General features: G+C 32.3%; 1 protein-coding gene across 1 annotated transcript; it reads left to right on the forward strand.

The window, feature by feature from the left end:
- The first annotated feature begins 20,936 nt into the window (after nucleotides 1–20,936).
- On the forward strand, nucleotides 20,937–23,297 carry LOC106719831. Its single transcript, XM_045679023.1, has 5 exons — nucleotides 20,937–21,724; nucleotides 21,866–21,965; nucleotides 22,180–22,269; nucleotides 22,590–22,745; nucleotides 23,244–23,297. The coding sequence occupies exons 1-5, from the start codon at nucleotides 20,937–20,939 to the stop codon at nucleotides 23,295–23,297; spliced, it is 1,188 nt and encodes a 395-aa protein (XP_045534979.1).
- Nucleotides 23,298–24,141: the final 844 nt, after the last annotated feature.

Here is a 24,141-nt window from a genome sequence, read left to right on the forward strand (position 1 = left end):
GGAAAAGCAATATCATGTTAGTGCCCCTACTTTTGTATGGTCCAAGTTAAAAAATAACTAAATAAATTATATAACTTTGCCTTCGCCATATCGTGTAATACTATTTATTTTAGGAGTCCCTTTTTTACTACGAAAGAGTCTTTTTTTATAACGGAATGGTGGTAAACGAGCAAGCATCTACCTAAATTCGACGAAATAGCGAAGTGATCGTTAGGTATCTGTATTTGCGGATGTGCTGCTTACCTTTAATCAACAGAGGAGAGGAGGCAGAAAGACGACATCCGACGACATTTTTATGCGCCCCTCCTCAGCCAAATTCATCTCCCCTTCCCATCCCTTCCTTACATGAAAATTGTTTATATTTATGAAAATATAATACCTTTTTTAAGTTATGCGATTTTATTTAATACAATATTATTTTACAAAAAAGTTTTAAACTTGGACCAAACTTTACTTGCTCCTGTGATAAAATGATACAATACCGCAAAAGGCTATTGTAAATAAACATTCATCACAATAACATCACACGTTGAAATCTTTTCTACACGTTTATGGTAATGGAGATACTTTAGTGTTCATTTTAATAATATAAAGTAATAAAAAAGAGAGCTCTGCGTGGTGGAATGAGATCATGCGATGACGTTTTATAACCTACATCATTATCATCAGCTCACTATTCGTCCACACTGAGGGGCTCGGAACCTACCTCAAGTTAAGGGTGACTAGGCCATAGTCAACCACGCTGGTCAAGTGCGGCTTGACTTCACATATATCATTGAATTTCTTCTCAGATATATGCAAGTTGCATCGCGAATTTTTCCTTCACCGTAAGAACGTCGGATTAATGTACATATGTAAATCAAAAATCGAAAAACACATTGGTACCTGACAAGATTCGATCCTAGGACCTGCATGCAAGTCAATTTCTTAACGCCTGAGCCACCGATGCTCTACGACAACCAACATCATTCATAAACAGAGATATCCAGAATAGCTAGTCAATGATGAGAGTAGTCAATAATAAAATCATCTTTTCCACTAACATGAGGGTCCTGTTTTCACTGGCGTTTTAGTATCACTTAGCAACTACTATAATTTGAAACTTTTTATCATAAGGATAAAAAATTAAAATAAACTTGGTCTCAGAATATTTTAATAATTATACTTAGATAATAATTAATCTTTAACTAATTCTTCTTCTTCTTACAGTGCCATCTTCTTTCGAAGGTCGGCGATCATTACGGCAACTTGTACCCTTGACACCGCGGCTCTGAAAAGCGAACGGGTACTCTTTCCGAACCACTGGCGCAGGTTTTTAAGCCAGGATGTTCGTCTTCGGCCTACACTTCGCTTTCCTGTGATCTTTCCTTGCACAATAAACTGCAGAAGTCCGTATTTTGTGTTCCTAGTTATGTGGCCTAGGTACTCCAGCTTTCTTTTCTTTATTGTAAATACCACTTCCGCCTTTTTTATCATGCGCCCTAGCACGGTCACATGTTTAACTTTATCTCTCCAGGATACCCTTAACATTCACCTGTATACCCACATTTCAAATGCTTCTACTTTCTTGCACATTGATTCCGTGAGGGTCCACGCTTCAACGCCGTACAGGAGAATAGAGAAAATGTAGCACCGTACTAACCGCATCCGTAGCTCGATGTTCAGCTTTTTGTTTGACTAATTAGTTAATCTTAATTAATAATCTTAGATTACTTAATTGCAGTTCCTCTGGGGTTAAGAACACTATCATCATGTGTCAATTGACTATTAAAGTGAGAATAAAAAATACATTGAAGAAAAAACATACAACATGCGTAGTGCTAGTAATTCAACAGAAAGCCACGTAGATCTAACAATGTACTCGTAAATAGAACGGTCACAGTAAACGAATGTGCCGTGTTAATGCTCCAATCGTTCCCGTACTGGAAAATACTTACCCAGCGGCGTAACTAGATAGCTAGGTCACAAATAGAAAGCGACCATTTACTACATTTGAAACGAATTGCTGCCTCTTGATGAAATCATTTTGTATTATTTCATCAGTAAAGTTCATGGTTTGTTAATCAAAATATTTGCTTCATATTTCATTTGTGTAATTAAAATTATAAAAAACAATTTAAACAACTTAAGCAGGAATCACGCAAAGGCGGGTCTGGTCGTTAGTTTAAATAAGATAATCTAATAACCAGGTCGACGTCATAAGTAATAATATTCTATAGCCTACGAACAATCGTAAAAACGTAATGAACTGCGACTTTTGATCTGCATTAATATGCCACAGACTAAATTTGTGAAAACAAAGAGTTATTAAAATAAAGCAGTAGTCAAGTTCTGAACTGTGGATTTTTGTAGTCTGTGGCCAATAAAATCAACGATTACAATAATACTACGTTAATGCGCTATAAAGAAAGCCGTCAATGAGAATCATTTCGCATTTCTATTATAATTTTTAATAATTTAAATGAAAAACAATATTTTTTTTAATTCCGCGCAGACGGAGTCGAGGGAGAAAGCTAGTTTATAGTATAATTTTGTTAGGAATGGGGGGTTAACCACCTTTAATATGTTCTTATTCAAAGTAGTTTTTAAATAGATTTAACATTTTTCTATTCTCTAAAACAGGCAGCTGTCCTTCCTCATCTCCTCTGGTGACGTCAATGCGAGTATGAACTATAACTTATAAAGTCCTATACACAGACTAGTCACCACTCTGATGGATTTCTTTGTGATTTATGCCGACAAAACATCATTGGTGCCAAAAAAATTGTGAAAGGGACCTTTTTATTGTGTCAGAAATGTGAATTAATGAATACGGGACCGACAAAAGCACAGAGAAAGTTAAGTGGGAAAGATGATATACGATTAGTTACATCCCTTGGGTCACTTTATAAATGGTATAATTTTTTTTTATTCGAAATGTGACGGTCACAAAAATGTTCATTCACCACACAATACTAAAGGGGCCATGAATAAAGCTCTTTTCAAATTTTGTATGAGGATATTTTATATTTTAGATATCTTGTGTAAAAATTATTTAACAAAAAAAAACTGAAATGCTAAAATAAGATACAACTAAAAGTAATGTTTATAAACAAAAAAAAAAAAAAAAAAACATAAGATAAAACAGAATCAGAATATAAGAAACCGAAAATTCAATAACCCTCCCTTCCTCCAAGTTAGAGCGTAACAATTTTTTCCTAGTAATTATTATTACCACATTTTGGCAGAAAAAAAAAACATCAACATTTTCAAATAATTTCCCCTAAGTTTTTGTATTTCATAATTTGGCAATAAGGCCACCTGAATTTGCCAAAATAGCGAAGTGACCACTACCTATAGACATCCGCAATTGTTTATTTAATAGACGGAGGAGGGGATTCACTCAAAGATAACATTTCCCCTTTCTATACAACTGCTGCCAAATCCAGGACTAAAATTAGGTCTTCGCCATGCCCTATGTACATAAAAATATGTATAAACTTCAATTTTATGTAAGGTATGTAATATAAAATGTAACTATTTAACGATAAACAAGTTTAGTTTTCCGTAATCAGTGTTGGGGCGATGTGAATTGCAGACCGCAGAAACGGCTGCTTTGGACGCTTGTTTGCAAATGACGCGGTCAACCGAAGTCCGCTTACATGCGAATTTGTTACCTGCCCTTTTAAATTATTATGCACCAAATATGCTTATGTATTTTATGAATATTTTAACTTTAATATTACGATTGGAAAATAATAATGACATTATTTGAATAATTGATTCTTGTGATATTAATTTAAAATGATTTACGTGATATATAAAACTAGCTGTCGCTCGCAACTGTCCACGCGAAATTAAAAAAAAAACTGAATGAATAGCCTATGTGTTCTTCATCTGTGCTAATATTCATCAAGATGAAGTAAAGCCGTTTCGGAGATACCTTCAAACAAACATCTATTCATCCGTACATCTAAACTTTCACATTTATAACATAAGAAAGATATGTTGGTGAAATAACTGTTATCTGACTATAATATTTTACACAGACGTATAATGTAAATTCAGTACAAAAACGAGAAGTAAAAATGCGTCCTATTTTTTGTAAAACCTATAAATCAAAATAAAGATAGGCGAAACAGATGGAAATTATTTGTTACGTAACTGGTATCAGAACGTTCTACGAATTTTACCTTAACGGAGTTTTCTACTTTACATATGTGAAATAAAAAAGCTAAATACTACGGTAAAGTTGGACTTCGCTATAAAACATGTACGCAAATATAAAGAGTAAGTAACTTTTGCTTGAACGTCCGTTGATGCATAAAGATATTGAGTTTTATTTCGGTAGCATACTCCGTCGGCCAGAGTAAACACAAGCAGGGTATAGGAGAGTTGTTTTCACGAGCACTTAAAGTTTGAGCGAGGAATGGGCCGTGTAATTAACACGGGCAAAGTTGTGGAGGTATGTATTTGCGATCTCGGAGTATCTGTTAGTTTACATTGTTTTAAGTTTATTTAATACGAAAACGTACGGATCCTGAAATGTTCTGAACAAATAATTATGAATTTTTAACAGTGATAGATTCCTCAACAACATTATTTGTTGGGTACACGAAAAGGCCGGTTTGACAAGTAAAATAACACAACCACAAAGAAGACAGATGTGAAGTGGAAGCAATTCCACGTTTCGTCTGATGAGTATTCGTACCGGTCGCCTAAATTTAGTCCACGTTCCCTTCTCACCCTATAAGGAAATTGTGAAAAGGTGAAGTGGATTTTGAAGGAGATATATACTCTGTCTGTGTCCCATCCTCCGTTGAATAAAGGCAGATGTCCATAGCCAGTGGTCGCTTCGCTATTCGGCAAATTTAGGTGGGCGCTCGTATGCCACTTTAAAATATAAAATATCAAAGATAAATACTTCTGTGAGACTGTCTTTTGATATTACTTAAGTTTAATGAGATCTAAAAGTTATAAAGCAAATCTAGTACTGCGCTTCGTTTGCTGATTAAACAGGAACCAACATCAGAAGAGAATCGATCAATCGACGCAACATTCGCGCAACTAAATAATTCCAAGTATTTTTAGATCAGAGAGATTTGAGTAATCCAATTTAAATAAAACCTTGTTTAATTCCGGCAGAGTGACTCGTTAACAGAAATTTTATTGCACAGTACTTATTTGCTTAAAATTTCCCATCCGCCTCTTAGATTTCAGCTCTTTAATCTCACTGAAAGAGCTCAAGCCATGCAGACAAATTTCTCTCATGCAAGAACTCTCTTGTAAGTTTTCGTTCTTATTAACTTTATAGCTTTCTTTAGTATGTACTCTATTTATCTATACATATTTTATTAATAAAATTGGAGAATGGAGAGCAATAAAAAAAAATCATCTTTCGACCCGTGATATATTTACGTTGTTGATAACGAAAAAGCAATTTTGAATATTTTCGCATTTATAACATTATGATATAGGAACTATGAAGTATTGATAATAAGTAAGTGCAGAATATCAGTGTTTCTGCCCCCATGGCAAAGAAACATACTGCTGAGCAAAGGCCCTATCTGTTCTGCATTGCAACGCTTAGTTATAATTTGTTTATTATTATTTTTTTATGTACATTACTTTTCGTGTTAACTATATAAGTGATCTTTAGGTTTTATTTTCTTTTAATGTTTTGATTGTATTATAAGTGTTGTAATGTCTTTGAACGGATTAAATGTCTTATTATTATTGTCTTATTAAGTAATGTAGCAAATAACATCGTCCCATTTAGTCACATCTCTTGTAAAAAATTCTGTTGATTTTTGTGTATACTCCGAAAATAGGATTCTAAATGTCCTTTCTATTTTTTAAAAATCAAGTTGGAAACCAGCAAACCGTTAGTCATGCTATCTTCACACTCAACTTGCTAGTCCCTTTTTCATTTTATTCATTCATTAATTCAGAGCAGACAGTGTTGAGATAGCCGTCCACAAAACTTAAATAAGCCCCGACCACTTTATTACCCAATACTTTTTTCAAACTAGTAATAGGAGTTTTCGGCTTTATTATTATAAGAGAACGAATTTTACCACTATTCTAGTTAGGTACTGTCTGTGAAAACGTAATTTTACGAAGCACGCGGGAGGAAGAGATTATTTGAAAGCTTTAACAATGAAGGAAAGAGAGTAATTATAGTAATACTAGCAGTTGCCCGCAACTCCGTCCGCGCGGAATTATAAAAAAAGCTTAATAAGTATGTTTTACTTCCAGACTATTTTCTATACCTGTACCAAATTTCATTAAGATCCCTAGAGCTGTTCCGGAGATACTTACTTAGAAACATCCATCCATTCATCCATCATTCGCATTTATAATATTAGTTAGATTAAGGGTCTAAGAAGAACACAATAATACTATATTCCTAGTTCGATTATCCGATTTTAACTTAGTTTTTATTTTAAGATAAAAAATTTAAAGGGTTAGTTGGTTATTATTTTTGCCATTAAATTAGAATAGAGTAAAATAACATTATTAGTTTTAGTATTTTGCTGTTAACTTCATAATGAAGTTAACATCTATATATATATATATAAAAGAAAGTCGTGTTAGTTACACCATTTATAACTCAAGAACGGCTGAATCGATTTGACTGAAAATTGGTGGGCAGTTAGCTTAGAACCAGGAAACGGACATAGGATAATTTTTACCCCGTTTTCTTTTTTTATTTTCCGCGCGGACGGAGTCGCGGGTAAAAGCTAGTTTAGTATAGTGTATAATTAAGTTAACAATTAGTAATAGTAAGGTAACAAACAGTGACATAACACAGCAGAATACGGGAACATAATTAAAACTTACCTCATTATAAAATAGAGGTCGCCTCTGTCGTTGATAGGGGTCTAGATGTCTAAATTTAGCTTGTTACTTGAGTAAACTTGACAACATGAAATATTTAACGTTGAAAGTACTTCAACTAAAACTTACGTAAATATTTATAATTTTAGGGTTTTACAGAAGAAGATGATAAACAAGCACACGTCACCTGATTTCGTAGAAATAACCCGTTGTTTATAGACAGCAAAATTTTTAAATGTTTCGCACATGTTGGTTATATTTAATGCAAATGGGACTTACAGAAATGGAATGAGAAATGCCCCTTAACTATATATCCCTTCCTCCATCATATCTACTCCTCTTACGAATCCTTTCCGTATAAAGGGTGTGTTTTTTTTCAAAAATGTACATCTTGTTACGTTTAAGTTTCATTTTACCCGTAGTGTGATTGATTAGTTCAAAAATGTTAGGTTAAATTAAATAAAACAACTAAATTTACATTTTTAAGGTATCATACATTTTTAAAACACGTGTAAAATATTCGTCGCAGTGTCAACGCTTGTGTGGTGACGTCGCGTTTAATTGCCTATGCATGATTTTTATTACTCCACTCGACTGCTCGCGGCAGAATTACTAAAGCTCTGGGAATTATTAATTCAGAACATAGTATGGCTTCATTTAGAGCGCTTGTTACTTTAACAAATATGAGTATATACATTGAGTAATGCACTTGCTAATGAAATAGAATGCTATAATTTTAATAGAATTAAAAAATTCCAAAGGAATAGATCTCTGATTAGGATCCGTTTCTGATCAGTATATTATCTGAAGCAATCATCTTAAAGTAGATTTATATAAATATACTAGCTGTCGCCCGCGACTCCGTCCGCGCGCAGTTAAAAATAAATAAATGGGGGGGGGTATGAAAAATAGATGTTGGCCGATTCTCAGACCTACTGAATATTCTCACAAAATTTCATGAGAATCGGTAAAGCTGTTTCGGAGGAGTTCAAGTTCGAACCCCGTGACATGAGAATTTTATATATAAGATCTCAAAAGATCTCTATCCTGTACATACCACGAGGTTGGTAATATAGAAGCTTTATTGTCTTCTTCGTGTATTTATAAATCCAAGCTAAGATTATAAAACATATAAGGTACATGTATTTTTTATGATAAGTACATTCTTCTCATGAATATACATATACTCGCTACCGCCCGCGACTCCATCCGCGCAGAACTAAAAAAAGGAATAAGTAGCCTATGTGTTTTTTCAGATTATCTTCTACGTGTGTGCTAAACTTCGTCAAGATCCGTTGAGCCGTTTTGACGATACCTTCAAACAAACATCCATCCATCCATCCAAACATTCACATTTATAATTCACTAGCAGTCGCCCGAAACTCCGTACGCACGGGATTTAAAAAAGAACGTAAATAATAGCCTATGTGTTTTTCCAGACTATGTTCTACATTTGTGACAAATTTCATTAAGGTCAAACAAACATCCATCCATCCATCTAAACATTCGCATTTATAAATAGTAAGATTATTAAAATATACTCAATTTTATACACATTCTTGTAAAGTCATACAACTTTTTATTCAAGTAGACTATGTCTATTCATCAACTGCTATTGTTTTAATTACTTTGCTCGCAGGTTTGCTGTGAGAATAATTAATGTTACAAATAATTCAGAATTATTAGCGATAAATTCATTTAAGCGGCGCATCAACCGCATCGTTTGCATGCAACTGCCTTGATTCTGAATTCATTTGGACGAATGCCGGATTCTAATAATTAATATTTCAGCTAATCCGGTACTGCTGCTATCTAGATATTTAATGCTGTAATAAATTAAACTTATTCCTTATAAATTGTAGTAACTTTCACGTATCGGTAAATGGACTGATAGCAAAGAGCTTCGACCAACGTCTTAAGAAGCTATTGCTAAACAGTTGGATTAAGGACCTGATACAAAAGGCAGTTATTTTAGAAACCGCACGCATAGTGAGGAGGTTCCTGTCTCTGTAGCCCTCACCACTGGTTGCTTGAGTCATGGGATTCCGCAACCGGTGGTATACTATTTTTTATTTTTTATTTTTTTATAAAATGTATTATTTAGATAATAAGGTAATAAAAGAATAGATATCAAATCTTATCTAGATATTCAATGCTGTAATAAAATAAAATTATTCCTTATAAACTGTAATAACTTAATTGTTATCATTTTCTACCATGATATTGTTTTTATCCCATGCATTTGTGGTCGGCACGCCATGATGTCGTTCCCTACATAGATCGATATTTCTACCGTCCGTTCATCTGTCACTCTATACTTAATCATGAGATCATTTATGCAATCCATTCTTCTCAATATTAATTAAAATAGTAGTGTCCTTATGTTATGTCAAAATAAAACAAATTTCGTACACAGGATGTATTTGCGAGGCCGAAAACGAAAAACTAATTTTTAAAATCTATGTCTGCCTGTCTGTATGTCTGTAGGTTTATCCGCAAGGCCACGTTTGTTCTCGGTAATCTCCGTAACTGTTACTGATTTTTACGGGATTTAAAAGGAAGGTAGCTGATGTACGCGGATATATTACATGCAACATTTTTTTTCTGCGCTGACGAAGACGACGGGCGACCTCTAGTTTTGATTAAAAATCGATATTTGTATACTTGTTTATGTTTTTTTCTTAACCACTGGGTAAAATTCGAGACAGTTTGCCCAAAAAATGTAAAATTTTTGCACATCCACATTCGTTTTGATTTTGGTGCAAATTCATAAAAGTCGGGTTAACTAGTCTTTTTTTAACTAAGCAATACCATAACTATAACTACGTGGATTTGAGACAGATCTTTTTAAAGATTGCAGTAAGTATAAAGTACACATTGCGATGAGCTTTGATCCTGTTGACTGGTTCGATACTAATCTCACTGAGCGCATTCGATACTTTGATGCTTGTGTTGAATATCTCTGAATGAGTTTTCGCTCTTTTCTCAGTTATAACGCTTTCTTTGAGACATGTGTCGACGAAATGTGTATTAAATTTAAAAGAATTCTGATGTTGAATGTTGATCACAGTATATATAAATTTATTTATTTATTACATTCATTACCATAATATTTCTTTTCTCATTACTCATTTAATTATACTTTCCTTAAATTTATTTTAATTTGAATTAACTTACCAAGATCTTTATAATTCCAATTTCAGACAAAACAATAATTCGTAGGTAACTCATGTGAAAGCAAACAAATTAGTGTAAGCGTCTGTAACCGCAAAGGTGTTCGAGGTCTTACTTCAGTGTAATCTGTGTCAGCCGACATGAATAGTACCGCAAGTGGCCGAGTGGCGGCGCTGTTTGTAAATGACGCGGTCAACCGAACCACAACTCGACGGGAATTTGTTAGAAATATATTTGAACCGGGGTAATTACAAATTAACAACAAATCGTATGTACAGAAATACAGATTTATTGGTAATAGAGATTATGATGCGTAATTTGTACCTTGATCGAAAATATACCTTAAATATTATAATTAATGAATTCGTACGTTTTGCTTGCGTAAAAATTCGTGATTACAAAAACATATCCGGAAAAACCTATTTTCACATTATACAATTTCACTCTCATTCCCACAATTAGCATAAAATTGCATTATGATGAATAGAATAGAATAGAATAGAATAGAATAGAATAGAATAGAATAGAATAGAATAGAATAGAACAGAACAGAACAGAACAGAACAGAACAGAACAGAACAGAACAGAACAGAACAGAACAGAACAGAACAGAACAGAACAGAACAGAACAGAACAGAACATACCAGAACAGAACACATCAGATCAGAACAGAACAGAACAAAATAAACTTTATTGCCATACAGAAGACAGTTATGAACTAATATTTACCACAAAAAGATTAAGAACGTGGCAAATGGTGGCCAGCTTACATGAAATACATTAAAACTAGCTTTTGTTCATAACTTCGGACATTGTGAGCAGAATTTAAAAAAAAACTTTCTTATTAGCCTATGTGTTCTTCTACACGATGTTCTACATCTAAACCAAATTTCATCCAGATCCATGAGAATGTTCTGAAACAGCAACAAATATCCATCCAAAGATTCGCATTTATAACATTAGTAAGGTAAATGAGTGACCACCAAGTTTATGGAATTCGAAGTTTGCAAAAATAATTTAGAACAAATGTTGCTATTCATAAAATTAAGAGAAGGAAAATAAGTAAAAAGTTTAATCGTTCGTTATATTACTTTTAAGTTTTGCTTACATTTACTGTCAAATTGTAGAAATACTTTTTACATTAAAATCCTCACCTTAATGACTATAAAAGAAACATTTCTCTAGAGAAATATCCACAAGTCAATGTTTACTTATCCGGCCAAAATAAATAACGTATCTAATGATCTTTGTAACGATACTTTTATGAGGCACTTAATTCCAGAAAAGTTTGTAAGATTTCTCTCATTTATTCGGATATGTTCCAATTTTTCTCCAGTTCACAATAATTTAGGCTATTATTAAGAGTTATAGTCGAAAATATTCGCTATTAGCGATTGCAATTCTCGTTAATATCAAATATGCCGCCAATATGGTTTCGATTAAAAAATTAACCACACAATGAATAAAACAGACTAACAATATGTAACACTGTCGTAATTATTTTTTTGCATTAAAAGCTTAAGGAGTTAAGAATGATAAAAAGTAGTTCATTTATGTCAACAACTAACGACTCAAATATATTTAGAAATAATCTAAGGAAATAAAATATATATTTAACCCTTCTTCTCTTTTATCCCGTTATAAAAGCCCTTTTACGAGGATTCATAATTCATATCGGCTTATAAATATCTATGACGGCAACTTTCAATAAGTTTAACAATATAAAGTTTCAAATATATATATTAATATATTGGCCAAGTTTGTCACTGCCGCAAGAGGGTAAAATAACAAAATAGTGATTTATTAACGCTGCTATTCCCAAAGGTCATAAAAACTAGAATCAGCCAGACGGCTGGGTAACGTCAAAGTAATGGAATTTCCTTGTACGAGGTTTCCGTAAACCGAGAAGTTTCGGGGCCGCTTAACCCCTTGGCAGTATTTTATAAAGCATTTAGATGTTTGTTGATGTAAGATTAAATATGTGTTCGTGCTTATATCCGATGAATAGCGGACAGATTTTGTTTTCGATATCGATTTTTTTTTATATTGAAAAATCTAGCGCTTCACCACGATCCCATCCGATGAAGTGATGATGTGGTCTAAAGATGGTACGCGATAGCTTTGTAAATGCCTATTCACTCTACTCTTGAAGGCCCCCACGTCGTACTTGGACGGAAAAAGTGACGCCGACAACTTATTCCAATCCTTTGCAGTACGCACAAGGAATGATGAATTGTTATATTATTCGGAAAAGCTATTTGACAATGAGTGGTTTTCTTGTAAGATCCTCAATACACTTGTAGTCTACTGTAGTACTATATTTTCCAAACGTCTACTAGAGGGATTTTCAACATGATGTTCTTGCTTTAGATTTGAATCCCGCAACATTTAGCCTCAAATCACCTAACCACTATACTATAGAGTAATAAATTATAGTACATAGCTTTATCAAAGCCAGTGGAGCGTACAAGCGTCAACATTTATCAATGTCTTGCGACAAACGACATCAATTAACATTCTCTGCATTGTTAGCGACGTAATGGCTTCACTCTTATATTACTTATGTTTATTTTCATCATATTCTAAAAGTAAAACCTGTCTTTTACATCCACAAGATAATCTGACCGATGACCTAATTAATGCCATGAAATCACCTTCATTTTTGTTACATAGAAAAACTTTGTTTTATTATTTACATTACATAAAACTTTCCATTTTAAATGTCAAAATTCAAATGCTCAAATGACAACGAAGGTCTTCCCCATTGGCTGAAAATTACCGTTGCGATGGCAACCATTGAAGCTGCTATTGGCTTGCAATTTTGTCCCTACAACTACAAATAGAATTATTCAAAAACATGCCGTGATTGCTAAGATCCTGCGTTATAGAGTAATGTGTGTTTATACTTTATTATATTAGTATAGATACAACGGTGCTCGAAGATAATGGACCAAGATATTGTCGTCAGCAGTCATACGTTAAAATTAATTTATCATTTTCTAAACACTTTTAAGATCAAACAAATCCTTTTCTCTCAATTCACAATCCTGAATCCGACAAATTTCGAATCATCTTACTGATATTATAAATGCGAATGTTTAGATGAATGGATGGATGGATGTTTGTTTGAAGGTATCTCCGGAACTGCTTAACGGATCTTAATGAAATTTAGCACAGATGTAGAAAATAGTCTGGAAGAACACATAGACTATTAAGTTTTTTTTTTTAATGCTGTGCGGACGGAGTCAGCGACAGCTAGTTATTTATATATAAAGTTTCAGTTTCATTGTACACGTTTATTTTTATATATTACTAGCTGTCGCCCGCGTATCCGTCTGCGCGCAGTTAAAAAAAAACTTAGGGGTATGAAAAATAGATAGTAGCCGATTCTTAGACCTACTGAATACACATATAAAATTTGGTAATAATGGGTAAAGCCGTTTCGGAGGAGTACGGTAACTAACATTGTGACACGGAAATTTTATATATTAAAAAATACTATGGGACTAAGATAAAATTCATACTAATTTGTTTACGTAAGAATAGTTGAATTTGATACTACAGTTTTTATTTGTTGCATTTAGAAAAGGGATTTGTTAAGGAAAAATCTGTTAAAATAAATCAAAATTTCAGCGATATTACTTCAAAGGGCTTTCCAAAATTAGAATCTCAAAAGAGATCAAAGTAAAACGTATATTATCTCATAGAATAGGGAAATGTAAAATGTATTATCCACTTCATTTCAAATAAAGCCAATATCATGTTTTTAATAATTAACAATTCTCGAAAATCTGATGGAAAAAAATGTAAAACTTTAACCTCGATCTGTCAATACACAACCTATACAATATGTAATTTAAAATTCGCTTTTGGTTTAAACACAGAGATAATATATATGTTGTAGCTATTGGTTACAGAGAGGGCATAAGGCATATTTTTTATAAAGGGGTAAAAAAATAAGTTAAGATATGTAATATATGTTTTAAGCAGGAACAAACTATGTAGAATAGGGATAATATTAATAAACCAAAAAAGATAACTAAAACCTGTGCAAAAAAGAGTACGGACCAAGCGTTTGTAGATGTAATTTTATCAAATAAAAAAGGGCATACTTTCTTTAAGATAGTTAAAAGAGGATGATATAAAAATTATGAAGTTAAACTGATTACTACGGCCATGCTAAAGCAACATGACAAATACTTTAAAAAATATTTAACCACATTTACTAGATCTTGAACGAATGAATGAATGAACAATCATTAAAATAAACAATCATTCATTCACTTTCGACAGTATCTGTTTGAGAGATAAAAACGGTTCGCTGTATATTCCAGGATATAATATTTCATATTCTCTGAGTAGTGATTTCCTAAACACCGACAGTACATAAAATGCGAAGTAAACGAGCTTTTCTTAGATGATTAGGTAGGCAATTTAATTATACCGGAAACCACAGAGCGGAGGGTGTTGCACCTAATTTACTGTAAAATTACGTAACTGTCTAAAAGGTTATTAAAGGCGTGTAATTTTTTATAAAATTATACCGACTAAAGAACATTTTGTTGATTAAGCTTTTTTCTTTTTCTTTAAAAACTTTAAAAATCAAACAGTTTTAATAAAAAAAAGTATTTAAAAATATTAATTTTCTGGTGGACGCTTCGTTCAACATCGCTTGAGGTAATTAAGATTGTAGCGGTAGGTTTTCACTGCTTAAAAATACGCAACAAATTGACACTGTCTAAATCTCTTGTAAATAATAGAGATTACCATTATGCTTGGTACAAGTATTTCAAAAGTGGACACATGTGCCTACAATCTGGAAATTTATACAGATATTTTTATTAAGTGTCAAAACATTTAGAAGAAGTTTCAAATAACTAAACAAAATAATAATTCTTTGAAATAAGAAAATACTTTGAAAGGATATTTTTCAATTTAAAGACATATTTTCAGTTTATTTCAATTTCGCAGCACTCGAGCTATAAATATCCCCGCTGGGATGTTGCTTCGGTAACTGAAGAGAGTAATTCCCATTCAATTATAACGCTTTTTTCTCGGTAAACGATTTCCACTATAGTTCATAATTATTTTCAGAAATATTTACTACTCAGAAAATGTTCAGATAAAATTGTTCGTTTCGATTCGATTTTTTAATAAAGACATTAATACATAATTAGAAATTAATAACTTATAATATTTGTGTAAACTAAGTTTTAAGCTTGTGTTGCGATATATGGTTCATGACAATAGTAGCATGGTGAGATTCGAACCCACAAACATATTAGCTGTCCTTACTCCATAACCATTAGGCTATTGGCGCATCAAAATCTTGGTATTTGCAACATAAATCAAACAAAAGTGTGAGCAGTGATCTTTTTTGTAGAAAGGCTTTAATTATTTTACTAGCAAGTTAATTAAATATAAATTGATGTAAGTTTTCAATATAACAAATAATATTGAGCGAAAGTAGATTTATAAAATTTCCAAGAAAAACAGGATCCGTAGAAACGAAGTAATAATTAAAACTTGTCCCTTTGTTAATCTTCATCACTGGCCTTCTCGTTAGTTCTTACTAGAGAAATGTTGGATATTTTATACGTAAATAAAATTGTGAATCAATGACTCTTACATTCGGATTTATGTAATATACTAAAATAAAAAGAAATATAATCGCACGACTGTAACCTATAGAAACAGGCCGATGTATAAATTTGTCTTGAATTATTGTTTTTTGTGTAAATCTTTATATGCACATAAAATTAAATTATGTACAGGAAAATTAATGGCAAAGATGACTATAGTAGGCTATATTAGTGGTAGAACCCGCAAAAGCAACATCTGATGCACGAAGGAGCTGGCTCGACCAGTAAAATGTCACCCTGAAAACAGACTTGCAGTGGAAGCAATTCCGCGTTTCGTCTAATGAGTGTGCGTGCTGGAGGCCTAATTTAGTCCTCTTTCCCTTCCCCCACTTTTCTTGTAAGGAAAGGATGTGAAGGGGAAGTAGATTTGATGAAGGAACGCATAGGAAGAGAAAATATGACTTATAATACTTTCTGAACCACCTCCGTCGTTTAAAAACAGGCAAAGTATCTTCAATTGCGGGTGACTTTAGGCTTCGTTATTTTGCTGAATTCAGTTAGTCGCTTGCTTGTTTACCACCTTACAATATAAAAAATATTGTTTATTGAAATGTAAAGTATATTATTGTACTGTTAGTGAAATTAATCTACATATTTATACTGAGAATATTAACAGAGACAATGTAAGGCTTTGATCCCTTCTATCATTATATATTTCTCGTTAACCCTTTTAACTTATTCGATCCGTTTTAATATAATAAAGATGCCTTTGGTAACCGATATCAAAGCAGAATATTATTTTCTTAAAATAGTTGATTTAATATTTGTATTTTTAAGTTAATTATTTCATTTAAGTTAATTATTAATTAATTATTTTATTTTATATAAAACACAATTGTTTTTGTTCTTGTTTTGTGTATAGAAATAGAATTAATATTAATATTTTGGGATGTCATTTAAAATCAATCTCGCTTAATAATTAAATAATAATAACTATCCATTTATTAAGTTATTTAATAATGCATTGCACTACTCTAGTCAGTTAGCTGAATACCAACGAAAATGGAATCTTCTTGCAACAGATTCGTTAGACAATGCAAATATTTAAAGTACCGTTCCACTGATTAAATGGTTACACTGTTTTAATATTTGGTAAAAATTCAATACATTTTATGAATGTGCAATTTAATGAAACAATTGAATTGTTACAATCATGTCCTTTTTTAATGTATATTCAATTTAAGTTAAAAGCTACACAACAACGATAACATCATAGGGATAGACAGTGATAAAGAATTTCCTCTTATTTTACATACAATTAACCGCTCTGTGAATCTTGATATGAGTGTATATATTATCATTATCAGTTTATTATCTAACTAGTTGTTTCCCGCGACTCCGTCCTCGCGGAATTAAAAAAAAAATATAAATAACCTATCTGTTCTTCCGGACTATGTTCTACATCTGTGCTAAGAATCATCAAGATTCGTTGAACCGTTCCGGAGAGACCTTCAAACAAACATCCATCTAAACATTCGCATTTATAATATTAGTAAGATGTTTTATACTAACGTAAAAATTTACAGTGCATTTCAAATTGATCAACTTGTCAATTTCTTAACAGTTTATAAGATGCCGAATTTGTGGAAACATAGCGGAAAGAATAATCACATAAAATACCATTTTTTTCTAAAAAAAAAATTATTCAAAGCAACATTCCATTGAACTAAATAATATCAAAGTCCATTTTGTATCTCACTATTCTGTTGCGGAATTTTTATAGTAGCAAGCGTGGCCGAGCTCTATGTATTAAATTGCGGTTACATTTTACGATTTCCAACGGCCGCGGTCACTAGGAAACTACTATCATTTTTAGAAACAAACTCGGTCACAATATTCTCTTCTAAGAAAAGAATTATTGCATTTTCTATTGTTGCTTTACTTATCGTTATCACAAGGTCCTCAGTATTTTGAAGTATAAAATATTCATTATCCTACGCTTTTTATACCTCGAAAATGTGTAAGAAGTTTACCTTTTAGTTAAGTTTTAAATCGTTATTGCAAAAATAAATCTTTTGCTTGCAATACACGTGACACGAGACTTTTAGACCAAATGCAGATGTTCTTAAAGTTATTTTGTTTAAATAACTTACTTGTTAACGTAGCTTCAAGTCGAAAATACTGTTTACGAAAAATTATGTAATAGTTTTAAAAAAAATCTAGTTTGTTTTGAAACGGGAATGGAAACGATGTAGATAAAAGACTTATTTACTGGCCACTAAATTTCCAGCCATACAATTAATAGCCGACCATTCCGTACCGCGCTTTACGTTATGGCTGGCTTGTCGCGGAAATTTAATACACTATTAAATAAGATATTAACTTTAACACATCATAATGTTCCATACTAAAGTTACCATAAACGTGTACCTTAAAATATTTTTATTAATAAGAATAAAGTAATAACATGCACGGTTTCCATTGTCACGTACTTACACTGTTCTAAAAACTTATTAGGCCTCTCATTTTTTCACAAAAAACAGAGTTATGACGTTTTGTATAGACGCAATGTAAGTCAACGGTAAATGACTTGGAAAATCTCTAACAAATTCCTATTCATACTAACTTTAATATTGTAGTTTGAAATTTCCGTAGGCTTAAAGACTCATGTAGAGTCTAAACGAAACTGTTATTTCGTGGCCATACATACAAGTTGTACTTCGTATCGGAACATAAAAGCCGTTATGTGGTTGTTCAAATGTTTGAATAGACACACACACTCACACACATAGTATACACACATAGAAGCGAGTACAATGAAATATGTCGTGAAACGTAACAATATGTTACGACGTCACCATTGTTTAAAATACGATGCTTGTTAATTACGTACATACTATATGTAGTCTATACTAACTGAGCGCTTTGGAACTTTTATAAATCTCGAACGAAATGAATTAATATTTCGACAGGGGGAGGGGTGGAGGGAGAACGATTAAATTGATAAAAATTATATGACTGCCTGAAAAAAAATTTAAATGGACTTCTTAGGCAATTTTCTTTTTATGTTCCGGCATGGTAATATATAAGCAGGTCCGGGTTAGATCGTAACGAGGCTATAACAAGAGAGGTATAACGCTGGATTGATGCGTTTATCATCATACAATGTTTATTACGAATAAGATAACGCGCTTTCTTTTTGATAACTTTTTGTATGCCTATTTTACTTATACGAGGAATTTTTTGCTCGAAAAACGGATAATGGTTACGCTGCCTGTTTCTATATTCATTCAATGTTGATCTTTGACCATTGGTAAAAACAGCGTTACTTATATTAGACACTAGCTTTTACCCGCGACTCCGTCCGCGCGGAATAATAAATAGAAAACGGGGTAAAAATTATCCTATGTCCGTTTCCTGGTTCTAAGCTACCTCCCCATCAATTTTCAGCTAAATCAGTTCGACCGATCTTGAGTTATAAATAGTGTAACTAACACGACTTTCTTTTATATATATGTAGATATCGTTTGATTCTTTCCCGACTAAAGATAAGGGTAGAAGATTTTTTTTTTTAATTTAGACAGATATTTGTGTAACAAGAAATAGATAAAAATGATACAACTACAGAGTTAGTCAAATTACATATTCAAATATTCAAATTCAAGGTTTACTTTTAGTCCGCTTTTAGAATATGTAAAATCTGTTCGTGGAATTGGCCTTTACAGTTTCTACGTCACATATTTGGTTTTCCGGCTCGATTTAACGACCAGAGCAATCTAGGAGCGAATTTCCGGAACAAAGGCTATTAAAGTGTTCTACTATAAAGGCAGCTAGAGTACAACATTGCTTTACTTCAATTACCGTGTTTCTTTATAAAAGGTCTTTTAAAACATCTCTACACTAAAACAATAGTAATTTATTGAGGTTCATAATAAAGAACGTTAGAAATGTAACAAGCGATTAAGGGTTCTTCAATAAGCGAGCGTACCATTTTGTCAAAGCCAGCAACGAATCAGCGGATCCTGGTATTATAGATTTCCATGGGCATTGATGAACACCTCGGTGTTCCCGCTAATTGTTTGACCCCTTATCTTATAAAAAAAGCTAGGTTAATAGTAATAAAAGACCAGCTTGCTGGAGGACTAATTTTCAGGGAAAGTAAAATTGACGAAGAAGAGATTGCATAGAAAGAGAAATATACTCTTTGCATCTCTTTGCAACGCATCTGCAATTGCGGATGTTTTTGGCCAGCGGTCGCTTCGCCATTTCGGTGAATTCAGGTGGACGCGTGTTTGCCACCTTATGATATCTATGTATATATATATAAAAGTCATGTTAGTCACACTATTTATAACTCAAGTTCGGTCGAACTGATTTAGCTGAGCGAATTGATGGGGAGATAGTTTGGAACTAGGAAACGGACATAGGAACTTTTTTTATTTTGTGTGCATTTTTTTATTCCGCGCGGACGGAGTCGCGAGTAAAAGCTAGTGAATAATAAAAGCAGTATGATCAAATGACACTTTACAGACAAACATGAATGACTAAAGGCTTTTAGGTTAAACGTGATATCAATGTAGTAACATACATAGCTTCAGAAAATTATAAGACTATTTTTAAATTATTAGACTATTTTTTAAGATTATTATTATATTACAGAGTCAGATAGCATTTCAATTTGATTACAAAGATTTTGTAGTTAAAATGTGACAATGCAACTGCGAAAGCCAAAAAAGAAATCTTTGTGATTTTTTTTTGTTTTTTTTTTGTACTTTGAATTTGAAATTACTTTAATAAATAAATACCTTTTCCAGGTTATTAAGAAATTATTTCGATCATCTATGAATAATGGATCCATATAATTTAGTTATATGAAGAGGGCGTTAAAAGTAATGACTCGGATAACGCCTTCTTGATGTTAGAAGAAATGGAAAATCTGTAATACATTCTGAAAGTACAATGAAGGAGATATGTTTCCTATTTAATAGAAGATTAATTAATAACATATTAATATGTACATATGTCTAGTTTTATTTTTAACTAAGATATTCTTTTTTGACAAAAAATTATTTGAATCTAGAAAATAGGAAAACAAAATCATAGAAAGCTAGAATCTTTGTTGAATCTTCTTACAATCAATAACATATATTTGGGTTTTTATTAACCAACTGAAAATAAGGATGTCATGCATTTAATACCTGGAGTATTAAGTACGGTGCAGTAGAGTTTATTAAGTTTTTTTAACTAATTAATTAACTTATTTTCTTAACGATTGTACTTTATTTTATTTAATAAGTCGTCACCTCTACATTTTTTCAGTAGACAACTTGATTTCTAACAACTTGGCCGAACTTAATAACTATGAAATTTAATTTGACAAAACTAATAAGAAAGTATACAAAAACTGTTGGAAAATGGTCAGAAATAGATGAAATAGTGAAAGTAGCTTTATTTATACAGAGAATTTTGGGTCAACAAATACTAGACAAGCAATGGACGTGGAAAAATTATTATATCCATCAAATAATACATTTATGTATATTTGTATACGTTTTCTTTGGTACAATACAAATTATACAAACAACTACTGATATTGAATTAGTCGCAGAAGCTTCGTATACTTTAATTATAATGACGCATTTCGCTTTAAAAATCATCCTTTATATAAATAATAGAAATACATTTCGTTCATTACACGTTACAGCGAAAACAACAATTATGGATACTATAAAAATGGATTCAGAAAAGAAATTCAAAAATGTTCTTAAAATCGGATCAAGAGCCGTTAAGATGTTTCTGTTTGTAATAATGTTGATTCCTGTGTTGATATATCAGTTTACAACGCTTTGGAATTATATTAAAGGACAGAGAACTATGTTATCAAGGTCGACTGCACCGCTTATGTCTATGTCGACTCCGTATTATGAAATAGCTTGGTTTTTACACTCTATCTTTCTATTAGAAGTTTCGACGACATTAATATTGGATATGTGGTTTGTTTTATTGACCTTTTTCTTATGTAAAGCGAATGAAAGCGTAACAAAAGTACTGAAGGTAATGAAGAAAGAAAATGAAAGTTCAATTGCATATTCCACACGTTTATCGGATGCGTTGCGTCGATTTCACGAAATTCATGTTAAACATAATGGGTATATTTAATTTATTACTAAAAAAAAAAATATTTTATGTGAATTAATTTTAAATACATTCATATTTTTGAAAATAAATAATTGTAAAATAATGTCTTCGGAATTAATTTCTACAGAAAGAAATTTTTGTGCTAATTTCAGGTACTTAATAGGTCTAAGAAAAATGTACAAATGGCTTGCATTAGTGCCTCTAAGCAACGCTATTATGTGCACTTGTCTAAGCTTACTGATTATGAGCAAGGTTTGTAATATACGTAATATATGTTTACTTCCTCACGCAGATTCGTTTGATTATCACAGAAGCAGTGCATTAACGTTGAATTTTCTTACTAGACGTACACTAAGCATCTCACTCAGTGATCATTAAACGAGAGAAAATTAAAGTTCGATAGTTATTATTATAATAATTTATGTAATCTTTAAGTTCTATGTACAATTTACGTCAATATTTTTAGGAAATCAATTGGAGATTTGCCCCTCACATGGTGCCAATGATTGCTGAAATATTTACATACAACTGGTTTGGAGAACAGTTAAAAACAAAGGTGAGATAAATTAATTATTAATTCTTCTATCATTTTACTACAAGTGCATTATAGTATCACTGTCTGTAGTCCACGATTTCGTCCGCGAGGAGTTAATAAAAAGAACTGATTATTCTAGATAATGGAAAAATTAGTAATAGATTTTCAGTTCCAAATTTTATCCAGATCGCTTCAGTCAACCTATGTGGTGGTAACTAAACTCCACACATCGATAAAACATTCGAATTTCGAATATTAACGAGATTTTACTCTAAAATAACTATAAACCGCTTTTGGTTGAATCTAAAGTTATAACCATGTATTTTCATTATTATTTTCAGATGACGGAAATAAACGATGCAATACTTATGTTTGATTGGACGGGTTTAAATATTAAAGATAAAAAATGTTATTACATTATATTAATTCGTACCCAAAATGAGTTTGGTATTAAAACAGCAGTTGGCAATGAGTTGTCTTTGATAACTATGACTACTGTACGTATAACATTTATACAATTTCATACCTATTAAAAAGTATTTAGATAATTCCACACTATTGGATTTTCTTTTGTTAGTAATTTCAAATGAAACATAGTGCTAGGTATTTGATTTGTACGAAAGTAACCGACATTGCACAAAGAATTGTAAACCTTAAGTGGCGATGAGCCGGCCATATTGAACGCAGAACGGACAGCCGATGGGACCGCAAAGTACTGGAATAACGGCCACGTACAGGTAGACGCAGCGTGGGCAGGCCTCTCGCAAGATGGACTGATGATTTGGTTAAGATTGCGGGAGTATCCTGGATGCGGATTGCACACGACCGATCATCGTGGCGATCTTTGGGGAAGGCCTATACCCAGCAGTGGGTGTTACGAGGCTGAATAGATAGATAGATTTGATTTGTAGAGTCGAGAAGACTGGCACTTAGGATTGACAAGTGTGTTATTTTTAGTATATTGTGTGATACTAATTTAATACACTAATTTTCAGGTGGCGAAAGCAATTTACCAAGCGTTTGCTGTTTTAAGAACAGTGGATAGTTAATTCGCACAAAACTTTCGTTTTCGATATTTATTCAATAATTTTAAAGGGCAAAGGGTGAATCACCATACACTTAAATATATAATAGTGGCAACTTACCCTACTTTGCACGGATAGTTTGAAACGTATTGATTCCCAAAGAGATACAGTTAGACTCCTTGAGATCCGCGGAAGTTTTTGTAATCTCTGATCTGCACAAATATTTTGAAGTCAAAAATCATTTATGTAATTTTATTTATTTTATTAGCTACAGGATGTAACTTGTTTATTTTTTGATCCACTTTTCAAGTTACACCCTGTAAATTATGTATTATTTTATTACTATTAAATGGGTAGATTTATCAACTTGTACTAGGAGAATTCTTTATTTGTTTAGGACAAGCAAGTCGACTTTACCCACGCAGTATAAATACGGGCTTTAGTTTGTAACAAACATATGGATAGTAAATAAACAATCACAAACAATTCTATTTGCGCGACTTTTCCTTACAATATTTTTCTAGCACAATCAACAACGTTTATAAATATGAAAAACTATTTAAGTACACAAATCATACTAATGTTATAAATGCGAATCTTTAGATGAATAGATGGATGGATGGATGGATGTTTGTTTGAAGGAATTTCCGGAACGGCTAAACGGATCTTGATGAAATTTGGCACAGATGTAGAAGAACATGGTCTGGTAGAACACATAGGCTACTTATCAAGTTTTTTTTTTTAATGCCGCGCAAACAGAATCGCGTGTGACAGTTAGTTATTTAAATAAATCTGTTGCTATGCAAATGGTTGTATCAAAACATTTTTTTTTTATATTGAAAAATCTAGCGCTTAACCACAATCCCGC

Source organism: Papilio machaon, chromosome 8 (genome assembly GCF_912999745.1).
Source record: "Papilio machaon chromosome 8, ilPapMach1.1, whole genome shotgun sequence".
Taxonomy (NCBI): Eukaryota; Metazoa; Arthropoda; class Insecta; order Lepidoptera; family Papilionidae; genus Papilio; species Papilio machaon.

Coding starts and splice junctions, on each gene's coding strand:
- LOC106719831 (XM_045679023.1), top strand. CDS start 20,937: ATGAAATTTAATTTGACAAAACTAATAAGAAAGTATACAAAAACTGTT. Junction 21,966..22,179: donor GCTTACTGATTATGAGCAAG/GTTTGTAATATA, acceptor CAATATTTTTAG/GAAATCAATTGGAGATTTGC. Junction 22,746..23,243: donor CTTTGATAACTATGACTACT/GTACGTATAACA, acceptor ACTAATTTTCAG/GTGGCGAAAGCAATTTACCA.